Here is an 18,230-nt window from a genome sequence, read left to right as displayed (position 1 = left end):
TAATACCCATTAAATCTCTTTTTTTCTAATCTAAATGCTATTCTTGGCCAACTTGTGTTTTTGCATTGGGAGATGGCTGAAGCACCATGAGATGGGGTCTGGAGTAATTTTAAGTGGTCTACACTTGCCACTGAAGTTTAGGACCAGAAATTGAAGGAACCTGGCATGGAGTTAGGAGTCTGAGCAAATTCAATTCTCTACTGATTCCATCCTGGAAAGACTCTAGATCAGAGAATAAGTGAATCTTAGAGTTGAAGGGATCTTAAAGTTAATCTAGTCCAACTTTTCACCCAATGCAGTAATCTCCTTTGCAATATGTCAAATAAGAGATGATCCAGCCTCAACTTGAACACTTCCAGTGATGGAAGCTCCCTACCTAACCCAAAAGTCCATTTCATTATTAGATAGTTTTATTTATTACAGAGCTCTTTCTTATATTGAATTGAAACCTGACATCTTATCATTTCCATCAAGTTCAACTCTCTGGAGTCACAGAGAAATTCTTGTTCCTTGTTTCATATAGCCTTTCGTATTCTGAAAATAGCAATTTTCCTCTAAATCTTTTCTTCTCCAGGCTTAACATCTCCAGTCCCTCCAGCTGTTCCTAAAATGATATGGTTTCCAGATGACTCACTATATAGTCTATTTGCTTTTTTTTAAGTAGCCACATCACATTGTCATGTTGAGGTTGTGATCACCTAATATTCACAGGTCTTTTCTACCCTAATTGTGACTGAAGCAATCCTGTAACTATGTGTTGAGTTTCTGAACCAAAATGAAATTCTTTCAAATTGTTCCTGTTCACTTTCATCATTATTCTGACCTGTCAAGATTATGTCAAAATCTGATTTTATCATTCCTCTTGGCTTTGTATCATTGAAAAATCTGATAATTTCTACAAAATAGCTACATACTCTACATATATATATGTGTACATATATATGTGTATATGTTTGTGTGTATATATGTTATAAATAATAAATTAAACCAAAAAGCAAAGTGGGATTTCCAAAAGGAAATGAAGTCACAGCTGGTCAAGCTTCCATTCATGCATTCAACCAACATTTGAGTGCCTTACTTTTGTTTCTCCAAGTTGTTGATAAAACTGTTGAACAGTAGGATACTAACCATACTATTGAGGACTTTTCTGTTTGATATCTACCTAGCTCTACTATCATTCATTTTGCACTGTCTTATGTTTTCTATGAGGGTACCAGGAAAGGCTTTATTAAATGAAGAAACCCTATAGATATACCGGCAGCTAGGTGGCGCAGGGGATAGAATGCTGGGCCTGGTATCAGGGAGACATGAGTTCAGATCTGGCCTCAGATACTTACTAGCTGTGTGACCCTAGGTTAGTCACTTAAACCTGTTTGCCTCAGTTTCTTCATCTGTAAAATGAGCTAGAGAAGGAAATAGCAAACCACTCCAGTATCTTTGACAAGAAAACCCCAAATGGGCTAAGGAAGATACAACTGAAACAACGACCACAAATAGATATACCATTTTCCTGATCTACTAAAATGATAAACCCATTAACAAAGAAATGAGGTAAGTTTGGCCTGATTTGTTTTTAGGGAACCAATGCTGGCTCCTAGTAATTACTTCTTTCCTTAATGAAGTTTCACAAACCAGTTCTTTAATAATCTCTCGCTGAATCAGTGGCAGTCCCGTTGACACAAATTTTGTTTCTACTTGTTGGAAATGGAAGGCAAATGACTTCTGCTCTTGGTTCTTTGGAGTCTTGGACTTTGATTTTCCCACCTATGGCCTAGAGATGATAGAGTTCCTGTGCAGCCAAAGGAGACATTCATTTAGGCCCTCGGAGACCAAAGGAAGAGGGGTTCCAGGAGGATGGAGAGGAACAGAAAGAATGCAAAATGCAAGAGTTGTTGATCTGACTTCAGGTAGGGCTTAGATGAAAAAAAAAAAGGTTAAGTATTTGTGCCCTAGGACAAGGAAGCCACAGGGAAGCTCTGGGTAGGGTGTGTTTCTGCAGACATTAGGATAGGAAATATTGCCTATAATAATAATAAACTCACATTTTATATAATTTTATATAATATTTTAAAGTTTATGGAGTACTTTCCTCCCCACAACTCTGTGAGGTAGGTAATGCAAGCATTAATATTCCAATATTATAGATAAGAAAATTGAAGCTCTGATCACACAGCTAAAAAATATACCAGGTAGGATTTGAACCTCAGTCTCCCAATGCCAAATCTAATGCTCTATCCATTACACCACACTGACTTCTCCTACTGTATACATATTTCTCTTCATCCCTCACTACGAGTGGGTAATGGGGATGCCTGGATTTTTGCTAAATGTTTTATGTGTAATAGTCCCTTGGTTAAAGGTATTAGAATCCCTGGCACTGAGGTTAATTAATCAAGCCCTTGTCCCTATCTGACAAACACAACTTACTCCAATCCCTGCTTTTCTATCAGACTGGGAAGTTAAGGAGAGTTTTGCCAAACTTAGAGAGTCAGTGTGAAATAGGGTCAAATGATCCAACAACTCCATACATCTCTTCAGTTGACCATCTTAATTTGACGTCTACTTTTATTCAATACTTTCTAGCCTTACTACTTAGTAAAGTAGTAAACTATAAGGCAATAGATTGTCACACCTTCACAGCTGCAATGGTAATGTTGAGGAAGGTCTGAAGAGAGTGTATTTGTGATATTCATTTGGCAGCAGGGCAGCCACTTAGTAGAGATTTAATTTAACTCTATTATGTCTCAGTCAATTTATGAGAAGGTGAGTTTTCCCCCCCTGACCTCAGCCCAAAGGACTAGAGAAATTCAGAGCCATTAGGGTACTGCTGGCCATTATGACCAAAGGGCCCCTATCCCCTAAAACTGCAGTTTGAGCCTATAAAAAGAAAGAAAGAGTGTGACAGTGTGCCCTGACCCTTTCTCTCCAGGTGTATTTTTTTTTTTTTTTTGCATTACACAAGGGGTGGGGACAGGGCAGCCTCTTAATCCTATACAAACTTCCTGAGAGTCAAACCCAGTAAACAGGGCAGCAGGTGACAGAGACAGGGCAGGCTAATCAGTCAAGGTGTTGCCACTGCTAGGAAATGCTGAGCATAATAACTTACTTTCCTAGTCTCCACCTCCACTTCCCAACCACAGAAACAATATTGACTAAGAGCTAGCATGAGAACTAGGCCTCAGGAGGGACTGGAGATTGGAATCAGAAGGGAGTAAGGGAGAGGAAAGGATTATAGGAGCACAGATTTAGAGCTGGAAGGGACCTTTGAAGACATGTAGTTAAAGCTCAACATTTTATAGATGAGGAGACTGATCATAGAAGGCACAATTACTGTCAGAAGTGGAATCTGAACCCAGGTCTTCCTGGCTCCATGTCCAGCATTCTATCCAAAGTTTGAAAGAGGGTGAACAAATGAAGGAAAAAAAAAACCTGGTGAATTAAATAAAGGAAGGGTAAGGGGATGGAGAAGGTAGAGCTGCTGCCTCAGAATAAGAGGAGCTAGGGAGACAGGGGCTCACCCTGCAGAGAAGATGGGCCAAAGGCTGGCCCAGTGTGATGGTTACTCCTTAACAAGCTCTCCCTTTATTATCAGGAAATCTCTACGAAGTGCATGGCTCAGCACTTTCCCCTTCGGAATTGCATTACAACCACATAATTGAAGCTATCTGATTGGAGGGCAGCCAAGCAGGTAGATTACAAGTGATTAGAAATGATAGGAGAACCAGTAACCCGAGATAGCTCAGAGACAGGGCCCCGTCAGCAGGGTCACAGCAGCTGCTCAGGGTTTCTGGGTTTGGTGATTTTTCTTACTTTCTATTAACAGGTTACTGGCAGCTGAAGACACTGTTCATCTCTCAAATAAAGTGATTTGGTTTCCTTTTAGAATTGCCAGAATCGACGGGCTTAGGGAACCAATAGGTGGGTGCCCTGGACTGCACGTTTTCTTGGCCTTCTTTAGCCACTCCCTTCAGAAACAACTTACTGAGTTTTCTTGTTACCCTGATGAGGAACCAATGAAGCCAAACCCTGAGGTGGGAGGACATGCCAGAGGGACCTTGAGTTTCTGTGTGTATAGGCCTGAGGGAGTGAGAGGAGGGAATCACTATATTCTATAAAAAGAACCCGTCCTTATTATTGAAACCTCCTTTCCACTCCCCAGGGAGATCTATATCCCACTGTTATTATCCCTCCCCATCTAATCCCTTTCTCATCAAGGAGCCATGCCTTTCTCAGCCCAGCCCTTGGTTTCCCCACATCACCCCCATGTTTTACTTTGTGGCCAACACCCCAGTTTTCTCTTAATGGACCTTGCCTTGAGTTCTTTCAGAGGCCAGGGCCACTTTGATGCCCTGGGCAGGGGGTGGGGTGGGGGGGGGTTCCTGGTTCCTGCAAGTCCCTAGATGGGCCTCAGTGATGGGGCCTTGTAAGACAATGCCCAGGGCCCTCTAAGGTATGAAGCTGGCTGGAAGGGGCTTCTTACCGGTACTGTCTGTGTCCCAGTGATTGGCTGTGTGCTGGCGTCGGTGCCTGGCTGCTCTGGGTGGGTCTGTGCTGGTGTGTAGAGGGTCATGGCATGTTCTGGTACTGTGGTCTGGCCGGAGTAGTCCTGTGTGGGGTGAGGGTGGGGTGGCACATACTCAGTGGGGATGCTGTTCTGTGGCGGTGGGGGATACTGGGCCTGGGGGTAGGGCTGAGCCATCGCTTCAGGAGGAGCCGTGGTGTCCTGATTACCCTGGGGGGAGAGAGAGAGAGAAAGAAAAAGAGAAAACCAACAGGAGGGATGTGGTTAGAATCTTGGTGGCACCTTGGGTACAGACAGTGCCCCCTTCCTCCTATAAAGAGAGTCCTTCTAGTTCAGTGGGAAACTGCCCAGAAGCACAGCAGTCCTGATGCATCACCTTTGTTATTATTACTGCTATAGATAAATTTTTATTCTTAGTAGTAGTAATGACAGTTCTAGCCTTTGCTGCTACAAAGCACTTTAAAATATACTGTCTAATTTGACCTCAAAACAACGCTGTGTAATAGGTAGTGCTATTACTATTAAGCCCATTTTATAGAGTGTGAAACTGAGACTCAGGAAAGACTTGCCCAAGATCATTCTGTTTATAAATACTTAGCCAGGAAGCAAACCCAGTGTTTTTTCCATTATAGGACGATGTCCCTCTAGTGGTAGAGTTTCCAAGGTCATAGAAGCATCCCAGTGTGTGTGTGTGTGTGTGTGTGTGTGTGTGTGTGTGTGTGTGTGTACTTCAGAAAATATCATCGTCTTTAACCTGCCACTTACTACCTGTAAGCAAGTCACTTAGTACCCTTGCTCCTCAGTTTCCTTATCTGTGAAATGAAAGTTTGGACTAGAAGACTTCTAAGATCCCTTCCAGCTTTAGGGTTATGGCCTACAACTATCAGGAAGCATTTATTAATTGAGTTTAACAAGCATTTATTAATTATGTACTATGTTCCAGGTGTTGTGCTTGGCATTGGGGATACAAAGGCAAAAATGAAATTGGCCCTGTCCTGGGGAAGATTATGTTCTATTGGAAGGAAGAAATGTGTATACGGAAAATTAAATAAAAAAATATGCAATGTGATTTCTGGGGAGAGGCACATGACTAATATGTTTGCTAACAATAAAACAGCAGATTCCAGATACATTGGAAAGATAGGGTAGAGTAAGATTGAAGAACGAAAAGGATGGGGTGAATGTGAATGGGTAGGAAGATGCAGAGAAAGGAGTCAGAGAAGGGGGCACCAACCTAGGCCCCCTATGACTCAGGATCACTGAATAAAACCATAAGGTAATAGACTATCACATTTTCACAGTTGCGATGGTAATGTTGAAAAAGGCTGGAAAAGGGTGAATTTGTGATATTCATACGTCAGTGGGGGCAGATGTCCTGGGTCCTTGGTCCTGACTGATGGTCAAAACGTTAGTCCTGGAGCCTGGCTGCTTATGGAGGCAGGAATGCTGGTGGTGGTAAGTGAGGCATATTTAAGGTATGTACTCATTCCCCCCAATCCTCAACCAGGTCTCTTCTGACCTAGGGCCCACTCTAATGTCATTTGTCCCTCCAAGTGTGTGTGTGTGTATGAAGAATAGGGGTAGTGGTGGTTCCAGGAGGATTTTTGGTCCTGGACTGGTGGCCAGTATGTAAAAGTAAGGGTAGAAGATCAGGTAATAGGTCCCTGATAGTCAAGGCAGGGATTGATCAAGTCCTAGGGACCATTCTCCAATCCTTCTTCTAAGTTAGCTCTGCTCTAGGCCTCACTCCAATAATGATGACAATTAGTACATGACCTTCCGCAAGGGGCTACAGTATGAGAGTTAAATATATATCCTCTCCCCTTGAAGAATTAACAATCTAGATTTATCATTATTACCAAGAGGCATTCCTGAAGGGTAAGTCTGTTGCGGCTCTCAATCTCTAGGGTCTTACAGTTTAAGATGAGGGAAAGGCAGGATAGGGGAGCTCCCTCCAATTGCTCACTTTGAAGAACCCCAAGGACTATCCAAGGAGTCCAGAGATGCTTGGGGCAACTAAGAAATTTGGCCTTCGGTTCATAGATTTGGGAACATCAGACTGGTCCTGCTCCAAAACCATTCAACCAAGAAGAAGGGGTTTGGTTTCCAAGATCAGGAGAGGATGGAGATGACTCAGCCAAATTATTTCTATTAGATATCACTTTTAGGTGATTTTGAGGGGGAGTTTAAGGGTCATAGGAGGCTCTATATTTCCAGATTTGACATCTCTGATTCCTATTCCAAATGCATTTTGGAAAGCAGCAACATGAAACTTATTCCAGAGTCATCTGCTAAGTCTAAGGCTCTTTTGAGTGGGTTGAAGCCTACTCTAGGGGGATGCCATGGTAAATGAAACAGAGTGGGATTCCCACAGAGGTATCCATGAGTGGGCCTATGAGAGAGGCTGTACCTTGTTCATTCTTCAAGCATTGCCAGAGTCTCTAGCCCTTCTTGTGCAATCCTCCAAAATTGTTATTTCAAGGGTTCTGCTCTGGCCACCCCTGGGATACTCTGAGCTATGGAGCTGTATGCCTAATGAGCAAACTCTCTGGTCCCCTCACTTCGGTGCAGCTGGCAGATCCCTTCCCTCTATCTTTAGAGACTGAGAAACTGGGGCAACATTCAACTTCAAGAACAACAAAAGAGGGACACACACACACACACACACACACACACACACACACACACATACACACACACACTTTCACTGGAGACTCCAGCATCATTGTTCCAAAGCGGACTGCAAAGCCCCTTTGCCCATTATTAACAAATATGTTAGAGAAAGTGTCAGGCCCACAGCTTCCAACCAATAGAGTAAAGATAAGAGCAGGTAAGAGGGAGAGAGGGAGGTTGGGGTGCAGTGAGGAAAGGGAGAGGATAGAGGATGAAAGAAGCAGAAAATAGTCAGGAGGCTACAGTTAAGGGAGAGGAAACCACAAAGGGAGACCACGGAAAGAGTTATGAAAGCAGAGGCGGTAAGGAGTGTAAAGAAGAGAAAAGCAAGGAACAAAGGGAGAAGGTAAAAGAAAACAGGGAAAGACAAAGACCACGGGAAAGGAAGCGACAAGGAATGCAGGAGAGGGAGCTGTCAAATGGGCCTTTTGGCAGACACAGGAGAGATCAATTAACTGATAAATATTTGATTGGAACCTTAGCTTCAACTTACAGAATTTTTCCAGTTCCTTCTTTTTCTCCCCACTAACTCCCACCCCTTTCTGCTTCCATCCCCCTTTAAACTGTTTTCCCTGTTTCATTCCTTTCCCGTCTTCTACTTCTTCTACCCTACCCCCACAGTAGCCCCAAAACACACACATCTCTTCATACCCTGAGAGCTTCTTAGCCACTCTACCCCACTGGGGTTGGGGGGGGGTGAAGGTGAGTGACACCTGTCCATCACTCAGCATACAGATGTCCACTGGCTTGGTTGGAATGCCAGAGTCCAATACCATCACTGGCCAATTAAGAGCCTCTGAGACATCTGACAAGTCAGCAGGGCAAGAAGGCATCAGGAATCGTGAGCAGCAGGGGAAGGGGACATTGGAGGGGTAAGAAGTTATGTAAAAGAAGCAATTATGGATTTGGAGGAAGAGATAGGACTCTCAGGGTGCTCGATGACGGCCAGTTTCAGGTATCCACGGCTTCATCCTCAGGTTGTAGCTTGGTCAGTTTCCTGCATTGGGATTAGATTCTGCAAAGTGTAGTCATGGTTCCCTCTAGTACACTTTCAGAGAGAGGCCTGACATGCCTCACCCTGCCAAATAATCTCCCTTACCTACTTTTCCAATGTCATCTATTTGTATAAGTAGAGACGTATAAGAAAGATACTGTATAAAGGCTTTCTGCAAGGAATTGGAAATGGGATTAGGTGATCTCCTTTCACTCTTAGCTTTTTTTCCTTTGGGTTTGGAAGGTCTGAGGTCCTCAAGAGTGACTCATAAAAGGAAAAAAAATGCCCCAGATAATGAATGCTAAGTCTCATGAGACACCTCCTTCCTTATCAGCTACCCTTTGGGTTAACCCTGTGGGAACTGAATACGAGATTAGCCAGGGAGGAATTGGGGGGGGGGGATGCTTAAGCTAAATGAATGATGGAATTCAGTCCTGAAGAGAAAGTGAGACAAAGTTTGTCTCCTTCACAATTTTGCCTGGTGCTAGCTCAGAGTTGGAGGTTGTGAGTGTTCAAAGAAGATGAGCCTATTGATCTGGTTAGAATAGAGTTGATGAGATATAAGAATAACATAATTGTAAGGGATATACTTGATGAGTGGTCATCAGGATTTTGCTTGCAGACCTCCAGTGAGGGAGAGATCCCACTACCTCCTGAGATAGCCCATTCTACTTTGAGATAGCACTAAATAGAATATTTTGATTATCTCTAGGCAAAACTTGTCCCTCTATCACTGTCACTCAGTGCTCCTAGTTCTGCCCTCTGGGGTCAGACAGAACATTTAAATACTTTTCAAAAACATATTTCCTCTAAGTCATTTCTTTTAGTTCCTTCAATGGATTCTCATGTGGCAAGACTTTCAGTTAGTCTTTTTTAAGCACCTATTATGTGCCAATCACTGTACTAAGCATCAGGGATACAAAAAAAAAAAGGCAAAAGACAATTCCTGCCCTCAGAAAGCTGACAACCTAATAGAGGAAACAACATACAATTATGTACAAACAAAGAACATACAGAATAAATTAAAAATAACAAGAGAAAGAAGGCACTAGAATTAAGAGAGATTGGGAAATACTTCCTATAGAAGGTGGGATTTTAGCTGGGACTTGAAAGAAGCCAGGATATGAAGATGAGATGAGACAGAGCATTTCTGATATGGAAACCAGCCAAAGAAAATGCCCAGAGCAGAGCTATGGAGTGTCTTGTTTGAGGAATAGCAAGAAGGCCAGTGTCACTCTATCAAAAAGTACACGGTGGGAGAGAGGTGCAAAAAAAAAAAACTGGAAGTGTGGAGGGGGGATAGGATTTGCACACCAAACAGAGGATTTTGTATTTGATCCTGGAGGTGAGAGGGAACTACTGGGATTTATTGAGTAGGAGGATGACATGAACTGATTGTGTTTTAGGAAAACCATTTTAGTATCCGAATGGAGGATGGAATGAAGTGGGGAGAGACTTGAGGCAGGCAGATCCACAAGCAGGCTGTTGCAATAGTCCAGGCATGAGGACATTAGGGCCTGTACCAGGGTGGTAGCAATATCAGAAGAGAGAAAGGGGGCACATTTGAGTGATGTTGCTGTATTCTGAGTGCCCTTCTCTGATTGTTCTCCATATTATCAGCAGCTACATGGTAGAATGGATAGCTCTCCTGGCCTGGAGTCAGGAAGACCTGGCCTCACATATTTAACTGGCTGTGTGATCTTGGATGGCAAGTCACAACTTTTGTTTGTCTTAGTTTCCTCAACTATAAAATGGGCATAGTAATAGCACCTACCTCACATGGTTGTTACAAGGATCAAATGAGATATTTGTAAAGTGTCTGGCATATGGTAGGTACTTAATAAATGTTTATTCCCTTGTGCAAATTACAAATTTGCTAAGTTTAAATTTATGCATAGGTGTGTCAGTGGATTTTGTTCTCCACTCTCAACTCAGTCGATGTAGTCCCAGGGTATAATCACAGATGGTGAAGTTTATATGTTAACAAGGTGTTGAGCTCTTCATTTCTTGAGGCTTTTCTTTTTTCCCCCAGCATCTCAATGGTCATAATGTCTAACAGTGCAACTACTTGCCTAGGGTTTAAAGAGACTCAGTTTCAGGAGAATATGAGACTCAACTGAGGGAGTAGACACACACACACTCCATAGTTGCTCATGTCTAGAAGCAGGTTCAAAGAGTGGTATATCTGGCAGCAGAGAAAAGATTTAGCTCTGGACTCAAGAAGGAGCTAGCTCTGGCAAAGGAGAGTTGACAGAGAATTGCACAAGGAGAGAAAGGACTTTGAGGCCTGATAGTTCTGGAGTTCTGAGTTGCCTTATGTGTTCCCAAATGTATGCCTATCATTGTATTCCAAGTTTGTGTCACTCTACCCATGGATACTAACTGTATTTGTAAGAGAGAGGGGCTCAGTTTTATGAGGGAGTGGGTAGGAATTTTTTGTTAGCTACTTTTCTTACTAAGTAACCGCCTTGGCTGAATTACTTTTTGGAAAGCAGTTTGCAACTATGCAAATAAAGCGACTAAAAATACCAATGCTCTTTGACCTAGAGATTCCACCATTAGACCAAGGAAGTCACTGATAAATAGAAAGCCTCCATATATACCAAAATATTTATAGCATTACTTTGGTGGTAGCAAATAACTGGAAAACAAAATACATCCCCATCATTTGGGGAAGAGATATGAGAAGACATGTTTCCCAACTACTTTGTAGAGGTGGGGAGCAGGTCATCCAAGGATTTGGAATATTATATAATTATCAGATTTTTTTTGAAGTGCTGACTAGTTTTGCTGATTTTTTTCTCTCTTTACTTATTTTGGAAAGGGGGGGTATATGGAGGAAATTTAGACTATGTAAAAACTATCAGTAAGATTTTGTTGATATTAATATAAATTGGTTTTTGAAAAAAAGAAGAAAAAATTAATTATGTTAAGGAGAAGCAAACTGATAATTGCATATAACTTCCAGAGTACCTTAGAGTCTGGAATTAGTAGACGTGTTAAACTACATAGAACCAAGAATAGATCCCATATGCATTCCACTAGAGACGCTTAAAAGCTGACATCAAACCATTAATGATAACCCTTTGTTTCTCTTCTCTGGGCCTCAGTTTCTTAATTTGAAAAATGAGAGGCTAGACTGTTGATTTCTAAGATCCCTTCCAACTCAGATATTCTATGGATCCACAGAGGGAGCAAGGGCAGGAGGAGAGTTCCTTCTGTAACCATCACCCTGACCACTAGCAGTCACTCTAATTCCCTAACCCTTCTCCTTTTTCTTTTCTTCCTTTTTTTTTTTTTTGGTTAGGGAATGGGGTTAAGTGACTTGCCCAGGGTCACATAGCTAGTAAGTGTTATGTGTCTGAGTCCAGATTTGAACTCAGGTCCTCCTGAATCCAGGGCTGGTGCTCTATCCACTGCACCACCTAGCTGCCCTCTTTTCTTCCCTTCTTTAAGAGTGGGTCTCCCTATCTTGCCAGAATGGAAGTACAGTGACCACTCATGGACCCAATCCCCCTAACTGATAGTCATGGAACCTCTGACTTGCTCCATTTCTGATCTGGACAAGTTCTCCTCTTCTTTAGTTAGCCTGGTGGTCCCTACTCTCAGAGACTCACCATACTGGTACTGGACTTCGTGGAGATAACCAGATAGTCCCATTGCACCTCATAACTCCTGAGCTGAAGCAATCCTCCAGCCTCATATTGGTGTGGTAGCAAGGATTACAGGCTTGCGCCACTGTGTCTAACATCACCCTGGTTATTTTCCATCCTGAAGCTGTGATTGTCCTAGACGCTCTCTCTCTGCTTTCAGTGTCTAAGTTGCTGTCTCCCTCTGGCTCTCACAATCTGCCCAGACAATTAGGTTAATTGCATTTCAGGCCCCCCTGGTTCTTAGGAAGGTATCAGATGCAGTTCTGAGTTCCCACTCAAGGCTGAGGAGGAATGAGAGATGGGCGAGGGGAGCAGACAAGCAAGTTCAGGCCTTTTTTCCTGTCTACTTTGGGTAGGTCCAACTTCCAGGTGAAAAACTCAGAAACTCAAAGAAGCAGCTGTCAGGGAAGGTGATGGTTGTATAGGGTGTGTGCAGGAGCATGAGTGGGGGATAAGACTTTACCTCCCAATTCCCAGAACACACCTTTTCATAACTCCCCACAGGCAGGGTGGCATAGTGGGAGGGCTCAGCTCCACCTCTCAGGGTTACAGGATCTGAAGTGGAAGAGTCCTTAGAGATCTCTCTTATCCACTAATTTTACAAATGAGGAACCTGAAGCCAGAGAAGGGAAGGGATTTTTCCCTTTATGAAAAGTCAATAGTAAATAGCAGAACTGGGAATAACCCCAGAGCTCCAAGCTGTCCTCTTACTAACTGTGCAGTTGTCAGCTCTCTGGGCCTTAATTTTCTTATCTGCAAAATGAGGGGAAGGACCAGGTATGTTCCAAGTTTCCTTTCAGCTCTGACATTCTATCTGTCACAGACCTGTATGGAGCATGGGCCAGGCAGGCATATCCAGACCAAACCCATGCACACTTATGTTTATGACATATAAGGACTAAAAGAGATTAAAAGTCTCCTGTTTCAGAGAGCATTCAAATTTTCTGTTGTCTACTAATCACAGGAAAGTGAAGTTTAGGGGAAGAGAAGAAGGGAAAAAAGGCTAGATTTTTTTGGAGGAAAGAAGATTAAAAAAAAAAAGCATGATGACGACATATTTTAATATCAAGACTAAAGCCCAAGCATCTACTATTGTTCATAGTGAGTTCATGAGTCAGAACAGTTTACAGTCCTATTGTCAAGACAAAGTATCTTTTTTTTTTTACGTAATTCATTTTGTTTTGATGGAATGTATTACTGTCCATGACTAAATGAATGTATATTTGAATTCCTACAATCATGTTTGCATTACTTCCTAGCTAAGATATTAGCTGCAACAAATAGAATTATAATAGCCTGCTATAGCTCAAAGGGATCTTAGAGATCATCTAATCTAATTAGTTTTCATTTTACAGAGGAGGAAACTGTAATCCAGATGAGGAAGTGACTTACCCAAGGTCATAGACCCAGTTACTCTAATAGACTAGGGGTTACTTACCCCTAGCCTATTACCCTTTCTTTATACAGTTAGCTAATGGAGGAGAGTGATGACATGAATAATCCAAGTCAGTGTATAATACAAAAGTCCTATCAGAATCTGAGTTTTATGATAGAATTTTTCCTTTCCCTTCTTTATAAAGTCATTTGGCTTGATAGTCAAATGAGTTTAAATAGCATGAAAAGTGATCCAGAAATATATTAGGTGGAAAGGGGGAACCTGGGATTAAATAGATAATCTATAGAGTAGATAACCTTCATGATTGACTGAGAGGTAACTAACTATACAGGGTGTGTCTCAAAAGTCTTAGTGTTATTAGAGTTTAGTAATTTATGCTTTAGCAGCTTAAAACTGCACTAAGACTTGTGGCACCCTGTATTTCTGTATATAGTCTCCTGAAAAATTAAAAAAAAATCTGTGAGGATTAATGGAGATCTGAGAGATGAGAGGATTTTTGGTCTGTTTTTCCAAGTGCTAAAAGGTCCTAAAATATTAAGACCTTGGTGTATATATGAGTGGGAGAGCACCATTACTAGGAGCCTAGTCAGAAAGATGCTTCTGTTACAAATAAAACCAGGGAGGGGGCTTGTGTAGACAGACTTCTTTTCCTTTTGACTCAGTAGCTCCCCTGGCTATGGACCATACTGCTGATGCCTTCATTTCTGGGAACTGCTGCTCATAAAACTATAGCCAGAAGAAGATAGAGATGCCCTGGTCAGTGTAGGCCACCTTGGAAATTGAAACTCTAGCCAGTTAGAGGGTGAGTCACAGAAGCTAGATCCTTGGAGCCATCTTAGCTGGTTCTCACATTATCTTGACCTTTTCCTAAACATATATGAGCGCTATTATGAAGGTAGAAATAACAATATTTGGCAACATGTTTGATAGTGGATTGGGGAGTCCAAGGTTTTGAGCTTAGGTGACTAGGAGGATGATGGTGCTCTCAGTAGTAATAGGAAAGATGGGAAGACAGAAGTTTTTTTGGGGGAAGAAAGATAGTGAGTTCTTTTTTGAACATGTTGAATTTGAGATGCTTATGGGACATTTGATTCAAGATATCCAAAAATGGAGCTCAGGAAAGAGATTTGGAATGGATATATAGATCTGGGAATCATCTTCATTGAGATGATAATTGAACCCATGTAAGCTAATGAGATCACCAAATGAGATAGCGTAGAAAAAAGAGAAAGCGCAGGCCAGAGCTTTGGGGCCCAGCCACTGTTAGGGACATAACCCGGATGAAGATCCTGCAAAGGAGGTTGAGCAGCAGTCACATTGCTAGAAGAAACAGGAGAGGGCAATGTCATGAAAGCTTAGAGAGGACAGATCAATCGCATTAGATGCTGCAAGCAGGTCAGGAAGGATTAGAATCGAGAAAAGGCCATTGGATTTTGGGAATTAAGAGATCATTGGTAACTTTGGAGAGAGCCATTTCAGCTGAATGATGAGGTCAGAAACCAGATTGCAGAAGGTTTAGAAGGAAGTAAGAGAAGAGGAGAAATATCTAGTATAGATGACTTTCTCAAGGAGTTTAGCTGAGGAGAGTAGAGATATTGGACATAATTAGTGGGGATGGTCAGATCAAGCAGAGTTTTTTTTTTTTTAAAGGATGTAGGCAACATGGAGTGTTTGTAGGCTGGAGAGAAGGAACCAGGGAGATTTCAAAGAACAGAAAGAGGGTAGGGATGATAATGGGGGCAATCTTCTGGAGAAGGTAGAAGAAGGCATGGAATCAAGAGGTTTGTCTTTGCAGAGAGAAGAACCTCTTGTTCATAAGAGACAAGAGTGAAGGAGGAGGTAGTGAAAGAAGACGTCTTACCAATATGAGATGAAGAGAGGGGTAGAAGAGGGAGCTCCAGGAAAATATCTTGAAGAGAGATGAAATAGCATCATGGTGAATGGGATAGAGAATCTTTCAGGAAAGTATGAAAGGACTGCTTTGATGCAATGAGGTCCTAGTTGATATTATGTGACATAAACTTGTAATAGATCTAATTAGTACTATTTTGTGATTTTCTCCAACTCCATACAATATCATGTGAATAGAAATGATGGTGGAAGTAATCTAGGGGCAAGAGATTCTAGAGTATAATGTAGAGTTGAACTGATTCACCAAGAGACATGACCTGTTTAAAGAGTTCAGAGGAAATAGGTAGGGACCAGTGAGTGAAATGTTTCAGAAGTCATCCCTGGAGGGATGGGAGATACTTAAGAATGAAATTCTAAAGACACGAAGGGATACAATTTCAATGAGTAGGAAAAATAGAATTGTCTGAAGACACCAATGTGGATGCACAGGAAACTTACCAATTGACTTGGATTTAAAAAATAAATTACAAAAAATGGAAGCAAGTCCAGGTAACACAAGGTGAATATGAGTGTAGCATTTCATTGTTCAATTATTTCAGTTGGGTCTGACTCTTTATGATCCCATTTGGGGTTTTCTTGGCAAGGACAAAAATGGTTTTTGATAATAAGCTCTGAAAGAAAAAGGAAGATTAAAGTAGGGTTAAGACCTTTGCTTGGGGTGGATGAGATGGTAGCTAGCAACAGAGAGAAGTCAGGGAGTAGATAAGTTTATTGTTGTTCAGTCTGTTCTGGCTCTCTGTGACCTCCTTTGAGGTCTTTTTGGTGAAGATACTGGAGGTGTTTGCCAAACAGGGTTAAGTGACTTGCCCAGGGTCAAACAGCTAGTAAGTGTCTGAGGCTGAATTTGAACTTATGAAGGTAAGTTTTCCTGATTCCAAGCCCAGTAAGGTAGCTACTCTTAATGAATTCAAACCATCTGGCCCAGAAGAACTACAACTCTATTTGCTGAAAGAATTGGCAGATGTGATTACTGAACTACTGTGAGTAATAATTGAAAGATAAAGGAAATCAGAATAGTAGAAGGACAGATTGTCAACAAAGGAAAGAGAATCTGAAAAGGTGCAAGGCAATGATTCACTTTTTGGGAAAACTCTGAAATGAATCATGAAAGAGATAGTGGGCAAACACTAGAAAGGGGAGTAGTTATTACAAAGAGCTAGCCTGTCTTCATCAAAAATAGGCCATGCCAGACTAACTTCATTTCCTTTTTTTGATAAGATTGCTAAACTGGTAGATGAGGGGGTGTGATATGAATATAGTTCATCCAGATTTTAACAAAGCTTTTTCTTCATTTATTATTTATTTATTTTTATACACATTTATTTTTTCTCTCTCTCTCCCAGTGCTCCCACCTCCAGCTGAACAATAGAAACAAAACAAAACAAAACCTTTCAACAAATATGTATAGTCCAGTAAAACAAATCCCCAGGTTGGGAATGTCCAAAAAATGCATGTATCATTCTAGATTTTAAATCCATCACTTCTCTGGCTGGAGGTGGATGGTGTGATTCATCTTCAGTTCTCTGGACTAATGGCTTATGATTGCGTTAATCAGAATTCTAAAGCCTCTCAGAGATATATTCTATTACATTCATACACCACAATTTTTTTTTATCCATTCCTCAATAGGTGGGTACACCTTTAGTTTCCAGTTGTGGGCTACTATGAAAAGAGCTGCTATAAATATTTTTGTACATATGAAACCCTTTCCTATTTCTTTGATCTCTTTTGGGGTATACAGGTTTAGTAGTGGTAGAGTTGGGTCAAAGAGTACGCTCAGATTAGTAAGTTTTGGGGCATTATCCCAAATTTAACAAAGTTTTAGACAAAATTTCATACAGTTTTTATGGAGATTAAATTAATACAACCCAATGGATTCAGAACTGGTTGGTTAATAATATTGTTAATATGAAAATATTTTAGTGAGAGCAAAAAGGTTTTGTACCATTAATAAATAAAATTAAATAATTAAAAAAGAACTGATTGGATGGGTAGACTGAACAAATGAGTATTTGAAAATCTCTACTTTGCATCTGCCTCTCTGCCTGATTTAAGTTTGCTGGGAACAAGATGTCCTTCTCAGGTTGAGTTATCACCTCTAATCCACCGTGCTGTTAACTCAAGCTTTGATTGACTCCATCTCCCTCAGCCTCCTCTCCCCTCTGATTGGAGGGCTAGAAGGTGGAGTACCAAACTCTTCCCAATGCCTTGCTTTAGAGAGGGCAGAAACTGGACTCTCTGGTCATTCTGCTTTTACGGAATAAGGTATCCCTGCACTGGGTACTCTCCAGTGGCCCTCCTCCCATTTTCCTGTGTGTTGAGGGCAGAGACTCTCTTTTTATTAATTGTACCCCTAGCACTTAGCACAGTGCTTGGCATATAGTTGTTGTTGTTGTTTGTCCTTCATTCTTGTGAACCATGACATCAGGGAGGTAATGCCATGACACATAAATGAACTGGATTTAAGTGAGTTTGGGCTGTGCAAAGTCACCAGCATCACTTTCTCCTCTGGAGCCATCTGGGTCCAGTGGCAAGATATAGATCAGGATGACTGGATATGGTCCTGGATACAGTAGGAGACCTTGGACTTTTTAAGTTAAGATCTTTCCCAGGTCTCAGTTTGACTGAGGCAATGCCTGTTCAGTGATTAAGGCTAGACAAGAAATGAGGCAGAGAATGGCCTCCATTACCTAGTTAAAAAAAATCAGTCTGGGAGGGGAAGACCCTCAGGGTTTCTGGCCAAAACAGAAGTAATTGCTATTTACATTCACTCTGAGCCAATTGGGGCCCAAAAATAACTAAATAGGGCTTAGCCTAGGACCTATTGTTGGTCAATCAATGAGAGCCAGAGTGATTTGGGTTTAAGGCAAGGTCCTTAAGAAAAAAATCTAGCCCACAAGCCCCAAGATATTTTATGAGGTTTCAGAGATCAAAATTTACATTCCTTTGGACATACCCACAGGTAAGAGTACAATACTTTATGTGAACAGAGGGAAGGGAAAGAAGAAAGAAAGAAAGAAAGAAAGAAAGAAAGAAAGAAAGAAAGAAAGAAAGAAAGAAAGAAAGAAAGAAAGAAAGAAA

The 18,230-nt window shown here is 41.5% G+C and overlaps 1 protein-coding gene across 1 annotated transcript in view; it reads right to left on the bottom strand.

Annotated features, from left to right (window-relative positions):
- Positions 1–18,230, bottom strand: part of LOC114034428 (RNA binding protein fox-1 homolog 3-like) — a 157,551-nt gene that overhangs the window by 15,328 nt on the left and 123,993 nt on the right. The window contains exon 2 of the mRNA XM_027850111.1: positions 4,481–4,732. Coding sequence (XP_027705912.1) covers positions 4,481–4,732 — 252 coding nt within the window. The remainder of the gene's footprint in view (positions 1–4,480; positions 4,733–18,230) is intronic.

The sequence above is a fragment of the Vombatus ursinus genome, unplaced genomic scaffold (assembly GCF_900497805.2).
Source record: "Vombatus ursinus unplaced genomic scaffold, bare-nosed wombat genome assembly UNPS02008996.1, whole genome shotgun sequence".
Lineage (NCBI taxonomy): Eukaryota > Metazoa > Chordata > Mammalia > Diprotodontia > Vombatidae > Vombatus > Vombatus ursinus.
This window is presented reverse-complemented; position numbering and strand designations above follow the sequence as displayed.